A 13,941-nucleotide genomic window follows, 5' to 3' on the forward strand; every position below is an offset into this window, starting at 1 on the left:
TGGCCCTCAGAGTGTCCTCTGTGAGCACATGTGGTGGACGCTCAAACGTCACTGCCTCCAGGAGTCCAAGGTTTCTTGCACGCACATTGCCATTTATGCAGGATCTGTAAATGCAGTTGATTGTTCCATTTTCATAGGAAAGAACAAAAATTTGTCAAATTAAAAATAAGCATGATTTGCAATTTTATTTGTAACTTAAGGACTGAAACATGGCTTATGATTTATTATTTCCAGCTGAATGTGTTTCCAAGCTTACAAATCATTAGCAAACCCAGGATATTTATGAGAGACACTACTTTAATTAGGCTTTGGACTGCAAATACCCTGAAATACAAAGGTACAGTGACAGTTTCGGATTAGCATAGAATTTCCTGTTTTGGCAACTCACACTGTTTACTTCTCTCCTGGAATGTATCTTCTGTAAGGAAGCAACATTTGCAGCCACGTGTAAATGGAAAAGTATTGTTTTTCAGGGCTCTTTTGGACTGGGCCATGCAGTGGTTTAATGAATAACACGATTTCGTATTGAGACGCTGTGATCATTGAAATTAGTGTAAGTGGTCTCCGTCTACATTAAAGGAGACATACATTCTTTGTCAAATTTGGCTGTCTCTGGATAAAATGGTGCCAGGAATGAAATAACAGAAGGTTGTGAATTATGACCGAAGTGTGCCAAGAGATCTGCAGAAACTTCAGGTCTGCCTGAACCGAACTTTCAGTTAGCACAACCCTGCTCCGGGATTCTTTTTTAAAAAGAAAACATGTGCTTCAGCTTCCTCTCCTGAAGAAATAACAAAATAACTATTTCCTACAGCAGAATAAGTGGTTACAACGGCTTTGTTGGCCACTTCAGAAGTCCATCTGTGCTCTTCCAAGGTCAAGAAAGCGATTTTTATTTAAACTTTGAACCTTTGAACTTGCATTACCTCTAAGAAATTTGAGTAATTGTTTATTATCCTGAAAGAGCAGGTTCTTTGACAGCAACCCTGAAAAACTAAATATCTGAGATTGTCAGCCTAGCCCGTGATTACTGTAACTTTTTAGTCCCTTCCCTCCCCAGCACCATTAATTTCTCCTTCTCTACAAATACCTTCTCTTCTGTTTTCGAAAGTACCTAAAACTCTTTCTTCCCTTTAAAAAATATATGCAGGGGCGCCTGGGTGACTCGGTCAGTTGAGCATCCGACTCTTGATTTTGGCTCAGGTCATGATCTCACCGTTCATGAGATCGAGCTCCACATCAGGCTCCATGCTGACAGTGTGGAGCCTGCTTGGGATTCTTTCTCCCTCCCTCCCTCTGTCTCTCTCTCTCTCTCTTCTCCTCCCCCACCTGCATGCATGCTCTCTCTCTCAAAATAAATAAACATTTAAAAATATATATGTACTCAGATAATTCTATGTAGTCACACAGATTTCATCTGACCTGTTGCTTCCCCTGTGCACCAGTTCCCTTATTGCCAAATGGCTTGAGCATGGGACTCTTCCATGCACTGCCACATTTCCTCTCACCCCATTCCCCGCTTAACTTGTGGACTCCCTTCCTCAGTTAGGTATGGACATGACTCAAAGATCATCAAAATCTTCTTTGAGGAAATCGAATGGACTCCACATCCAGCCTCACTGCTGGCCCATTTGGTCCCTCTGCAGACTCCTTGAACCCTGTCCTCCTTTGACTTCTACAATACTGCCCTAGGCTAGTGGACCCTCCCCTTACAGTGTCTGTTCCCCTTGGCATTTCTTTCCATTCATAAGCCTCTGGAGTTCTATCCTTGCCAGGTCAGAGTTGAGGCTTACCTAGAATAGATTGACCCACAAGGAGTAAAACAATTCAGTGACATCTTACATAGCTTAAGATCCAAAGTGAGGCCTTTCTCTAAGAGCATCACATAGAGGAGATGTCCGTGAGGGCTCAGGGTTTGGTTCAGCTCTACTCAGTGTCAGGTCTTCAAGACCCTGGAGACAGGAAAATGAACCAAAAGTCCTTTAGTGACCTCTTTAAAACAAGCAGCCTGTTCTCTTGGTTTAGTATGGTGACTTGGCACATTTTGTTTTACTCAAGAATTATATGGGACTCAACAGAAACTAAAATGATTCATGCGTAGCTATGATAAACCAGGGTATCTGGTGGAGCCATTGCTTTTACAAGTTTAGAAGGCATTTACTATCCATCAACATATTACCAAATGTTCTCCTCAATCAGGAGACTAAATGATGTCACAAAACAGAATTCTTTCAATTACCTGTGATAGCTAGAGACTTACTTTTGTGTTAATAGTCTGCTGATCATACTCAAGATTGTTTTCTTATGTGTACAAAATATCAAGTTGTCTCTTCCATGTCTGCTTGTGCATAACATAACTCTGCCTGGGTGCTTTCTTCTTAAAAGCACTTGAAAAAAAAGAGAATGAACGACAGGCCACAGATCTGGAGAAAATCTTTGCAAAACACATATATGATGAATTGCTGCTATCTAAAATATAAATGAAATCTTAAAACTCAACAATAGGAAAACAAAAAGCTCAATTAAAACTGGGCAAAAGATCTGAACAGATACCTCACCAAAAAAATATGCATCTGACAAATAAACATATGAAAAAAATGCTTAACAGCATATGTTTTTACAGAATTGAAAATTAAAACAACCATGAGATACAGTTACACCTATTAGAATGGCCAAAATCCCAAACACCAACAACACCAAATGCTGACAGAGATGTAGTACAATAAGAACTCTCATTCATTGGTGGTGGGAATACAAAATGGCAGAGCCACTTTGGAAAACAGGAAGTTTCTTTCAAAGCTACAAGCCAGACTTACCATGTGATCCAATGATCATGCTCCTAGGTATTTATGAATTGTTAACTTACTTCTACATAAAAAAAAATTGCACATAGGTATTTATGGCTGCTTTATTTATATTTGCCAAAAATCGGAAGCAGTCAAGATGTCCTTCATCTTGGGTAAACAAACCGTGGTACATCCATACAATGTATGGATGAATGAATATTATTCAGTGATAAAAAAAAAAATGAGCCATTGAACCAGAAAAGATATGATTGAAACTGTATGATACCCCAGAAAAGGCAAAACGATAGAGACATTTAAAAAAGGTTAGTGATTACCAGAGGCTCAGGGGAAAGAGAGAGATAAACTGGTAAAGCACAGGGGATTTTTTGGGTAGTGGAATTATTCTGTGTGATACTGAAATGGGGAATACATGACATTATGCATTTGTCAAACCCCATAGAATGTACAATACAAAAAGTGAATCCTAATGTAAACTATAGACTGGTTGATAGTCATGTATCAATACTGGCTCAATTTTTCTTTAAACCTAAAACTGCTCAAAATTAAAAAAAAAATCTTAGCACAATGGTTTTTATTCTACACACACAAAAACAACAGTAACACTGAAAATTCTTTGTACATCTAGTACAAACTTGTGTTCAGACACAGGAACTAAGGTGTGGAGTTACATCCATGGCTGCTTGTGATATTTTTGTCACATACTGAATTTAATTATCCAAAGTCAAAGTCAGTTAACTTTGTTAGATCCTTGTTCTTCTTCATGTGTGAAGTTCATGTGTCTAAGTTGAAGAACATTTTAAGTGAAGGGCACGGTACGTAATAACTTCCAATAAACAGCTAAATATTTGATGACTAAATATAAAACAATGAAAATAGGGTGCTAAGACACCACTGTCACTATCCCGGAAAGGTCTAGCCACGTAGTTGACTGATTTTCACCTTTTCTTCCAGGCCTCGCAATTGCCAGTGCCCTAATAGATATTTCACAACAGAAGCCTTCCGACAGTAAAGACAAGACTTCAGGAGTCCGAAATCGAAAACACCACCTCTCAACACGTCAAGGAACTTGTGTCTGAGAAACAGAAACGACTCCTGGATATTCCGACATGTTTGATTTTGTAAATGACTTCCATTCATGCTGGTCTATGGCCTCAGTTTTTATGGAGGCAAACCTGTGTATAGTTCCAGAGCTCAAGTACACTTCCCTCCAAATGGGCGATGACTCAAGTGGCCAGAGAATGTCCGTGACTTTTATGAAAGTAACAGTACTGAAGGGCGACAAAGTCAGTTTTTACGACTCTCCTAGGCTTATCATAGATAACATTTAAATACTCCAGAAAAAGATGTATATTGTTTCTTAATGCAGATGGAAAATATGTGATTCCTATAAACCAAACTGTTTATATCCTAGGACTTTAAAGAAAGACATTTTATAATGCCTGAGTGATGAGAATTGTACAATTTTTGCCTCATAAGCAAGCTTAAATCACTTCTATATGAACAGGAAATGAACAAATCGCAATGGCTTTAAATGCTGTTTTATCTCACTGTAAATGTAAAAGCAAGATTTTGATTTAGCGGGATGTAGGTAATGTATTTAAATATTCCACATGACCATATCATGTCCGAACTCAGTTTGAGAATGGGACAGTTTCCCACCTAACTGGAACACAGACCAAAATGAGACCATTTGGATGGATGGTAAATGCAACTTCACAGGAGGTTTTATTAGAATTCCAAGTGAAAAGGACATTCCTGTCATCCACGCCAACTGCCTCACTCATTATCAGAGCTGATAGAGCATGGAAAAGCCTGTCCAGCAATCAATTTTTTCCCTCCTGCCAAAAACCCTGTAATACCAAACCTGAAGAGAGCTGAAATAGTTATTTTACAGTGTGCAAGCTTCAGCTCTAGTATGGTAATTTTTTTTAATTGCTTAGGAGTCATTGGATCAGACCTAAATGATTCATCTGCATTTTTGTAAGAATGGATCAGCTTTGGTTGGCCTTCCTCTCCTAGCTGCTCGATTTTATCTACCTTTTACAAATATTATGGAAGTATTTTAGAGGTGACCCCTCCAAAGTTTTCACATGATCCAGGGTCCTTCTTGCCAACTATTCACTTAGACTACAAGTAGGGACAAGCATTTGTTGGCAAGCATCTACAGTATTCTTATTTCTAACATAAACACATTGGTGTCATGAGAGCGAGTTTCTAGTTTAAAAACTAAGTTCATCAATGCCCACATTTAGCATATTCTTCATGATTCAAACATGTGAGTTATGGCAGAAAGCAAAAATGGTATAGAACAGCCTTCACACTGGAACATAGATTTATTTGTGTCCTAATTTTGACTATAGTTCACTAGAACTCAGTAGCATTAACCAGACCTTGTTTGGAATTAACAGTTTCTTAACTGTAGTCAGGGTGACTACAGGATATGTGTAGAAAGCAGTGACAGAGAGACCCAAAGCTGCTTTATACAACATAGTTTTGTTCAATATGAAAGCCATTTACACATAATTGATGTTTAGTACTATATATGTACTTTTCATGTTCTTTGGATTTCTGGAAGGTAATGACACTTTACTGTTTACAGCTAATGCATAGTTACTTGCATGCTGTGGTTGTACAGTAGCGGAATATGACCCTATTGTGATATTCAATGTTTATTTCATAATACCATTATACATAGTCAGCTTAATTTGATGAGGATCGAATGTAATATATAACAGGAATGACCATACAATAGGTAGTTGCATCGTATATAAGATTGCTAGGTTGCATCTAACCATGCCTATCACTGTTTTGATAATTAGACACTTATGAATTATAGTATATATTCTTTATGTTGGCATGATAATTTTGCTATTTTCTATGCGTTAAAAATAAGACTAATTCTTAGAGTAATTTTATCTATAGCCTGTGGGTTTTTTTGGGAGAGGGGGTGGCAGTGAAGCTGGTTGTTTTTGCCTCCCTGTGATATTTTATCTCTCAAAAAAAAAAAAAGGCAAGGAAAGTTTGTAAACGTCTCCTAGAAAAACGATCAAGTAATTTTATTAGCTTCTTTTTGGACCCTTTAAATGTTGCTTTTTCTCCTGGAAAAATAAATTGACAAAACTGGTGACTACAAAAATATAATCATTTAACAATAAAATGCCCGATTTGTTTAATTCTCTAACAGTTGTATGAAAGAAAGCTTATGTAACAAAACACAAAAACATATATAAAATCTATTTCAGCTGTCCATTTAGAGAGGCCAAGCAAACAGTGTTACAAAGAAAGAATTGCCAAGCTGTATCCACCTCCAATCCCACTGGGTTCCTAAAACTTGAAAATTTGAATTTTAGAGAGTTACGGGACATAATGCAATGTGAAGTTAAAGTCATACTATATCTTTCTGGGCCAAATATTGCTACCTCCGTGACTACTTTTACAATATCTTCTCAACGTATCAAAGCTTTTTACCGGCAGCAAAATTCTTCACCCTCAGGTAAAGTGGATTGAAAAGACCTTAGGGATTATCACTTTGTATTTGTGTCACATTTTTTTTGTCCCCACATCCCAAACACTTTACATTTAGATGCTACTTTTTTTTTTTAACTTTTTAAAATCAATTCACAAGTATATGCAGATACTCTTCTAGAAGTTTATACTTAAATAACTGATTCTCTTCAAAACTTTATCTTAATGGAATTTGGTACCTTTCCAGTTAGAATAACTTTGAAGGGTCCTTTAGATTTTAGGATTTCTTATTCTTCCAAGTAGGAAAAAGGTTTTGTTAAATAGAACAGCATTTTTAAAATTGACCTGGGGACGATATTTGGACAACCAGAGAATTCTTGTTTAAAGGGATGCATGTGCTTACAGATTGATGTAATAAATTTTAAGAGGTTTGGGTTTTCCTAATTGCTTTTAAATGGAAATTTGTTTTAGTAATACACGGAGAAGGAAAGAGTGTGCCACATACTATTGTGTTATGTTCAGTAGGAAGACTTCCAATAGGACATATTTCAGTGTGGAATCAATACTTGCTGTACTTCCCAATATCTCATTGGGGGGGGGGGGGAGGGAAGTTCTGTCATATAGAAGTGACTGTACAGCTGGTGTCCTGTTGCAGTCATTTAGAGTATAGACTGGCAGACGGGCCCAAGAACAGATGCTGGCATCAGCTTTGAGCTGTGTCGTGCTGGGCAAGTTTTGCTCTTCGGAAGCCTCAGACATTCCATCTGTGAGGGAAGGTGGTGCCCACCTTGCTGACCCACTGTGAGCCCAGAAGGTAATAGGCATCAAACTCCCACAGCAGGCCCTCCACGCTGAGTAGCTGGGATGGACCATCACGGGGCCACCAGGCCACTGGTTTTCAACCGTTTTATGAATCCATCTATTAATTTTTCATCCATCTTTTTACCATAACTGAAAGTCAAGTAGGGTTTTGCAGGTGAAAGTTGCATAAAAATCTCGAGCAAGTTCCTATATTTCGAGGATATAGATTTCCAAAAAAAACTACTTTGATATTTGAATCATTAGAGGCTTTGGCTCTTCCAAAATATATATAGCTTTAATAGAGCATTTAGACAGGAACATTCATTGTCACTTTCACATTCAAATTAGGCAAGAAGAAACCAATCCTTACGTTTGGTTGGCATACATTGTACCTCTTTTTATCACTAAACATAAAACTATGATTTGAAGAGTGTTTTATACAAAAGGTTTGGAAAAATGAAAACGGATCAGATGAACTAATTCTCCCGCATACACTTAAGGAAAAATCCACTTCCAAAGCCCATTTGTCATGTTACTAGAGTGACTTTGGAACTCACTTGATCATAAGAACTACCCGGGTTCATACAGATTCCTACTTTTGCCTCAAGAGATCAAGACTCAGAAGGACTGGATTAGACCCTGGAGATTCATATGCTTAATAAGCACCTCAGTGATTCTTACCATTAGGCGAATTAGGAAAACACTGCACTGGGCCAAAGAGTTGCCTTTATCTACAGTTAGAAGAATTTCTTTAAATAATGAAGTTATCACGCTAGTTCAAAATGCTTTCAATAATTTTCCAGGGAATACAAGCCATCTGGTTGGTGTTACAGCAGTGTTTTCAGTATAGTGTACATTTAACAGTGTAGTTTTATCAAATTTTTAAAATTAAGACTTATAACCATATCAGCATATATGTATACACATGTGCATGCCAATATTAAAACAGATTGTGTAAAAGTTCAAACCTGCTTTAAAAAGTCAACATTTGATGCTGCAGTGTGCTATTATGAATCAAGAGTTTAATTACTGAAATAAAAACACTGGATCTTCCAACCCCCACTGCTAACTACGGTTTTGTTATTTTTATTTTTACCCTTCCAAAATCACAACAGGTAAAAGCTCTCAACACCTGAAAATGCCCCTCTGTCATCTAAGACTTGGCTATAAAATTTGTGTTATTGAATTCCCCATTCCAAATACATTTTTCTCTCTTTCCCCTCTTCTCCTGATTTTCATTGACCTTTCCTACACGTCGTCTTTGAATGGCATGCGGAACACTCTGAATGTTGCTGAGAACGGGAGCAAAACCCACAAGAGGGTGAGAGCGAGTGGCCAGAGTTCCAGCTATGACTGTGGGTCTCCGCCCCGGCCATGTGCTCTGTGTTTACAAAAATCGTTCTTACTTACAGTAACCATCCTGGTTCTGAAACTGGTACAGCTGTGGCCTAGCTCAGCAGTGTTCTAAGAAATCTGCTTGCTCTTTGGCAGGCTTTGGGTTTCGTCCCCATGTTGCCATCTGGGTCCTCACTTTACATTAGGGCCACTCCCCTGCTGGACCTCAGTCCGGAGTTACTGAGAAGAGGCTGCCAACAAGGATCTCTCTCTGCAGCAGCCACAGTTGGACCCAGGGTCTGTGACCCCTCTTGGGCTCAGGGTCTCGGGCCCCTCTTGTGCCCTAGAGGATGGAATGGTGTTCTCCTCACAGGCAGCCCTCCATCACACCTCCCAGGAGTCAGGTCAAGGAAGAGGACTGAGAAACATGCCCAACCTGGCTGGCATCTCCCAGAAGCTTTAGAAAAAAAGAGAGAAGCTTTGATATGGGCCCGGATGAAGATATGCCCAAAGTGGGTATAACAGAGTGGACCCTGGAGCTTCTTTCTTTTACAACAAAAAGTAGCAGCTTCTCTGAACAGCTGAGCCTTGAGCATGGTCTTCTTCAGCTTTTTTTTTTTTTTTTTTTTTTTTTTTTTGATGGTAAGTCAGTGGCTATCAGGAGACGTGAAGATTTCAGCTCACAACTGATCTTTCTCTGCCCTGAAGAAGTTTCCTGTAAGAAGTCGCCTGTGAGTGGTTGAAGTGAAGGGGCGGGCACCCTTTCAGCAATAACCCAAGCCCTTTCTCCCTCTCCACATCCAATGGACTTCTCTGTTTGTTTAGCATTATGGTGTCTGCCATAACCAGGGCAGCCAAGTTTTTGTTGCACTTGACTTTGTCCAGCCCTACAAGTGAAAACAGCAAGTGTTACTATTTTGCTTTCCAGATATGAGGCCACGTTATAATTTTGGATAAGCTTTTGTAAACTGCATCGTGCCCCCACCCCCCCCCCAACTCCGGTCGCCTTCAGACCTCTGTGCTTCCCGGGGCTCCCATCCTTCCTCGAGGAAATAATTCTGCCTCCTTTAGGATTCGTTGTAGAGCAGTCCTAACTGAACAAGAATGCAAACCTCTCAAAGATCACTGCAGAGACTCTGTCTTCTACTAACCGTCAAACGGTTTCACCAGTCTTATTTTTGGCAGAAGTGAAATTTTCACTCAGGCAAGATAGCTGTTTAAGCATAAGCTTCTTTAAACGGGCTCTGTGTATGGTCAGATAGGAGATCCTGCTCCTGAAAATCCGCCTAGAAAATAGCATTAGTGAGCAAATTCTTGTAACAGTTCTTTGTGCATCTATAGCCCCTGTCGCTGAGAGATATCTTAAATTTTGTGCTTCCCAGTTACGAGTTATCTTAGTCCCATGCGGGGACACATTCGAGTTTTAATGTAACCTCAAATCACTACTCTTTTTTTTTAACGCCTTGGGCCAGTTGTCTAAACCATTTAGAAGTCAACTGGGATAAAACTGTTCACCTACCTCAGCTAGATATTGTGATAGGTTTATGTTGAAATGGAAGTAGATCAGAATTAAATGTGTTCAACTTTTACTATGAAAAGGTTCAGGTTAAATTCAGGAAAGTCACAAGCAATGATTTTCCTTTGCAGTCTTTTTGGTAACACTAAATTACATATATGTGCCAAAGCTCCCAAATAACCAAATTGCAATAGAATCCGATGGTATGGTATGGTATGTGTTACCTGGTGATTCAGATTTGTGCGTCAGGATGTTTGTTTTTTTCTTTTTTTTTACAATGTCTCCTATGTATTTCACATATTACCCTCCTCACCTTTAAATGGTAATTCTAAAGCAAATACTAACAGATTGTGTTAGATTTTCTGTCCCACCATGACACATTTTTCCTGACCCTTCACTGACTAGTCAGCTCTTTTTCCCCAGAAGTAAACGAACATCTCATACCTGTATCCATGCTTTAAACATAAATAAATAACCTAAAATAGAGCTTGTGCATCTTTGTTCCCTTGTGACGACACACGCTGACAGCCGTCGTCTTTTCCTTCAGATCAGCTTGTTTGAAATACGATGGCACTTAAAAGGAAGGCCGGCTGGAAGGATACCAATAAAAAGACCAGCTCAGCTTAAAACAATTTGATTTCAACCCAAAATGGACTGCCTCGCAACACAAATAGATAATGGCAAACAGGATATTCTACGCATCAAGACTATTCCCTCCTCCTGTCAGAACCCTGGGTCCATCTGAGGCTTGTTGCCTTGTGGGAATGAAAGATTATGATCTCCCCAACATTTACGTGCAGATGAACTCTTTGGAAGAGGGAACAAATTCTGAGTATGAGATGTCCACTCCTTGCTGATTTCTGAAGTGTCAGCTCCAATTTGACCTTGTGCAAAAATTCAGTCAGTGTTGGCTTTGTTTCCCTTCCTGTAAAGGAAAGCTACCCAGGAGCATCAGGTTGCTTCTCTGAAGGCAATGCCTACGATGAGCTCTACAAACTAGATACTCGTAAAGGCGTATAGGGATGTGTTGTTTGTTTTTACATATAACGTGCAATGTTCAGTGACAAGACTGTCCTTTTCTAAACCATATCGAGGATCGTGTGGGGTAGACTTTCTATTAGTCATTCTTATTTTGGCAATATATATAAACCAATTACATTTTGCACATTAGTGTATTATGAACTATTTGTCCTAAAGTTCAATGTCCAAAGAAAGAATATTCCTTCATCAAAACCCCTTGAGGAAAAACAATGACAATTTTCCTACTTTATCAAAACGTTACAACCATATTTATATGCTTCCATACTGCATTAATACAGTTAATGATAGTCTTCTTCTTCTTCCTCTCCTCCTCCTCCTCCTCCTCCCTCTCCTCCTCCTCCTCCCCTTCCTCCTCCGCTGTCTTCTTCTTCTTCTTCTTCTTCTTTCTTTTTTCTTCCTCTTCTTAGGCAAATTACTTTGTATACATATTCTTAACGTAGTCTGGATAATTGCCCTTATAATTTAATCTCCAAGGGATTATTTATAATATTTGCAAAAATTATGGCAATGTCAAGTTTATGATCTTGATGTATAGGACAAAGAATAATGATTAATAACTTCTACTAAGTTTGAGACCTATTATGACTGTTGGTATAAAGTTTTATTTCAGTCATAAAACAAGTCACTTCATGTCACTAAAAATTAAGTGCAAATTTCCCAAATTGGGTCTTACCCACATTGATATCAATCTCAAATGGCAGCACTGTTTGGGTGTTTTGTGTTTTATGTTACATGAGCCAGTCTGTGTAAACTATAAATGAACCAAAAATATCCAAGGAAATGGAAGTAACTGAATCCATTTTGTCATTTTTTTTTTCCAAAGACTGTTGAGGACATATGATCTAGTGGTTAAAGTGGAGACCTGGGAAAACTAGAATAAAAGCAACACCCTATCCTTAGCTGAATGACCAAGCCTCAACATGCTTTATTTACCCAATGTAGGAAGATGAGGACACTGCTTCCTTCCTTCCAGGGCACTTGTGAGAAACTTTTCAGAGCCTGGATCCAGTCCCATACAAACCACTGTCACATCAGAAGACTGTGTACATGGCCCTGTGTATACGCCTTTGGTAATATTCTCTACATTACGATAACACTTGATTTCCTAATGCTATTTCCATGGGTTATTACTCAATGGTTTCTAGATTTCAAAATTGGAGGTATACATCATATTTCACTGACCTGAAGAAACTATTGTCATTGTTGTATCTGTGTACAAAGGAATGAATGAACAAGCTGCCATATCATGGTTTGAATTTCCATTTGTAGCTGGATTTTGTGAAGTTTAATACTTTGGTGCTTTCTGCTCCAGTGTTAAATGATAAAGCTACTCATCTGTAGAGAGGAAGTATCTGAAATTTTATCAGGTGATTATGTAAATAAAATATTTTACACAAAGCATTAAAATTTATATCAGAAAGAACAGCTCACATCGTTTCTCAATCAATATTGGCCTATGTAAGAACACTTTTAAAGCTCTCGACAAAATGAAAAACTAAAACATGTTCCTCTCTTCCTCTTAGTCGTTATCTATACATTTTTATTTTAGATAAACAATCTACAGTGTGTTTACTGAAGCTTGCATTGATATTCCCCAATAGTGTTTGCAACTTGAGTTTTATTCCAGCAGCTACACGAAATGAGTCCGCAGCGCCGAGCGGGCAGGCCCCTCTGGAACCTGAGATTATTTGTTCTCTCGCTGTTCTAAAGGTAATTAAGGAGCATTGCATGTTTCTCAATTAATGATTTCTCATTCAACAGGGGATCTTTGATGCTAATTTGTTTTAATCAGGGCAGAGGCTGCTCAAAAACTCTAAACAATTCAGTGAAGAGGAACTAGGAATTTTTAATCAAGTGGAAGAGATTTAAATGCTATGAGGGACATATCCATCATGCGTTTTCAATTCCTGTTCATTTAACTATGTTCTTTTACATTCTATAAACCAATGCGAGAGAATTATTAAATGGAGTTTGTTGTATTACAGGTCACTATTTTCCTTATAAATATATATGTATTTGTGTGTGCATGTGTAATGGATATATATTTATTATATATACTTGTAAATGTAGACTACGTATATGTAAGAGTATATTTACATATCTATACCAAAAGAGCAATGGAAGATATGTTATGAATGAGCATCAGGCTTAAGACTTTCCTTTCACCTCTTGGACAACTACCCTGAGTGGCCATTCATAATCTGAGCTACTGAATCAAATTGCATCATGTACATGAAACACTTATAATCTATGCAGCCGTTGCACCTTGAAAAGGCATTACAGTAATGATTAGACCTCAGTTTGTGGAAAAGATGACTTCAGCAGGTGACCGTCTCTTATGAAAGTAAATGTTCAAAGGGGTGAAGTCAGAATCCTGACTTTTTTCCCCAATGATCAGTTTCCGATCATCTGATTCTGATGTCTTTAAATCAAGGCTACTTTGCAGGAATGTCAATCATGTGGAAATGAGGTTGGTTTGGTTTTTCTCCTTCCTCTAACTGAATATAGAAAAAATCGCAAGAAATGCTCGAGAGGCCTCTCTAGTTAAATACTTATTGGTTCACTGTATTGAAATAAGTGGGAAAATGAACTTTTTTTTTTTTGGAAACTAGTGGTTCTCAAACTTTAGAATAAATCAGAATCACCTGGAGGGCTTGTTAAAATGGATTGCTGGGGCCCACTCCTAGAACTTCTGATACAATAGGTCTGGAACGGGGCTCAAGAATTTTCATTTCTAAGAAGTTCTTGGGTGATGCTGAGGCGGAGGCTGGTGACCCCATTTTGAGAACTCTGGTTATAAACAAATAAAACAGAATGAGATGGCTATGGTTTGAATGCAGCCCTGAGCAATGATGCACTCCTCCTGTATTTTTTCACAAGTTGTCTGCCCGGAAGCAGGCAGGCCTCGTGTGTGTGTGTGTGTGTGTGAAGTGGCCTCTGGGTGAATTTCCAGACCAGTTGGGCAGGGACTAAGTG

General features: G+C 38.6%; 1 protein-coding gene across 2 annotated transcripts in view; it reads left to right on the forward strand.

Annotated features, from left to right (window-relative positions):
• ATRNL1 (attractin like 1) overlaps window positions 1-8,142 on the forward strand; it is a 774,854-nt gene extending 766,712 nt beyond the window's left edge. For both annotated transcript variants that reach the window (XM_023240973.2, XM_023240974.2), the window contains one exon: window positions 3,759-8,142. In XM_023240973.2, the coding sequence (XP_023096741.2) occupies window positions 3,759-3,883 (125 nt within the window). In that variant the 3' untranslated portion in view covers window positions 3,884-8,142. The remainder of the gene's footprint in view (window positions 1-3,758) is intronic.
• The last annotated feature ends 5,799 nt before the right edge of the window (window positions 8,143-13,941 follow it).

This window comes from Felis catus, chromosome D2, assembly GCF_018350175.1.
Source record: "Felis catus isolate Fca126 chromosome D2, F.catus_Fca126_mat1.0, whole genome shotgun sequence".
Lineage (NCBI taxonomy): Eukaryota > Metazoa > Chordata > Mammalia > Carnivora > Felidae > Felis > Felis catus.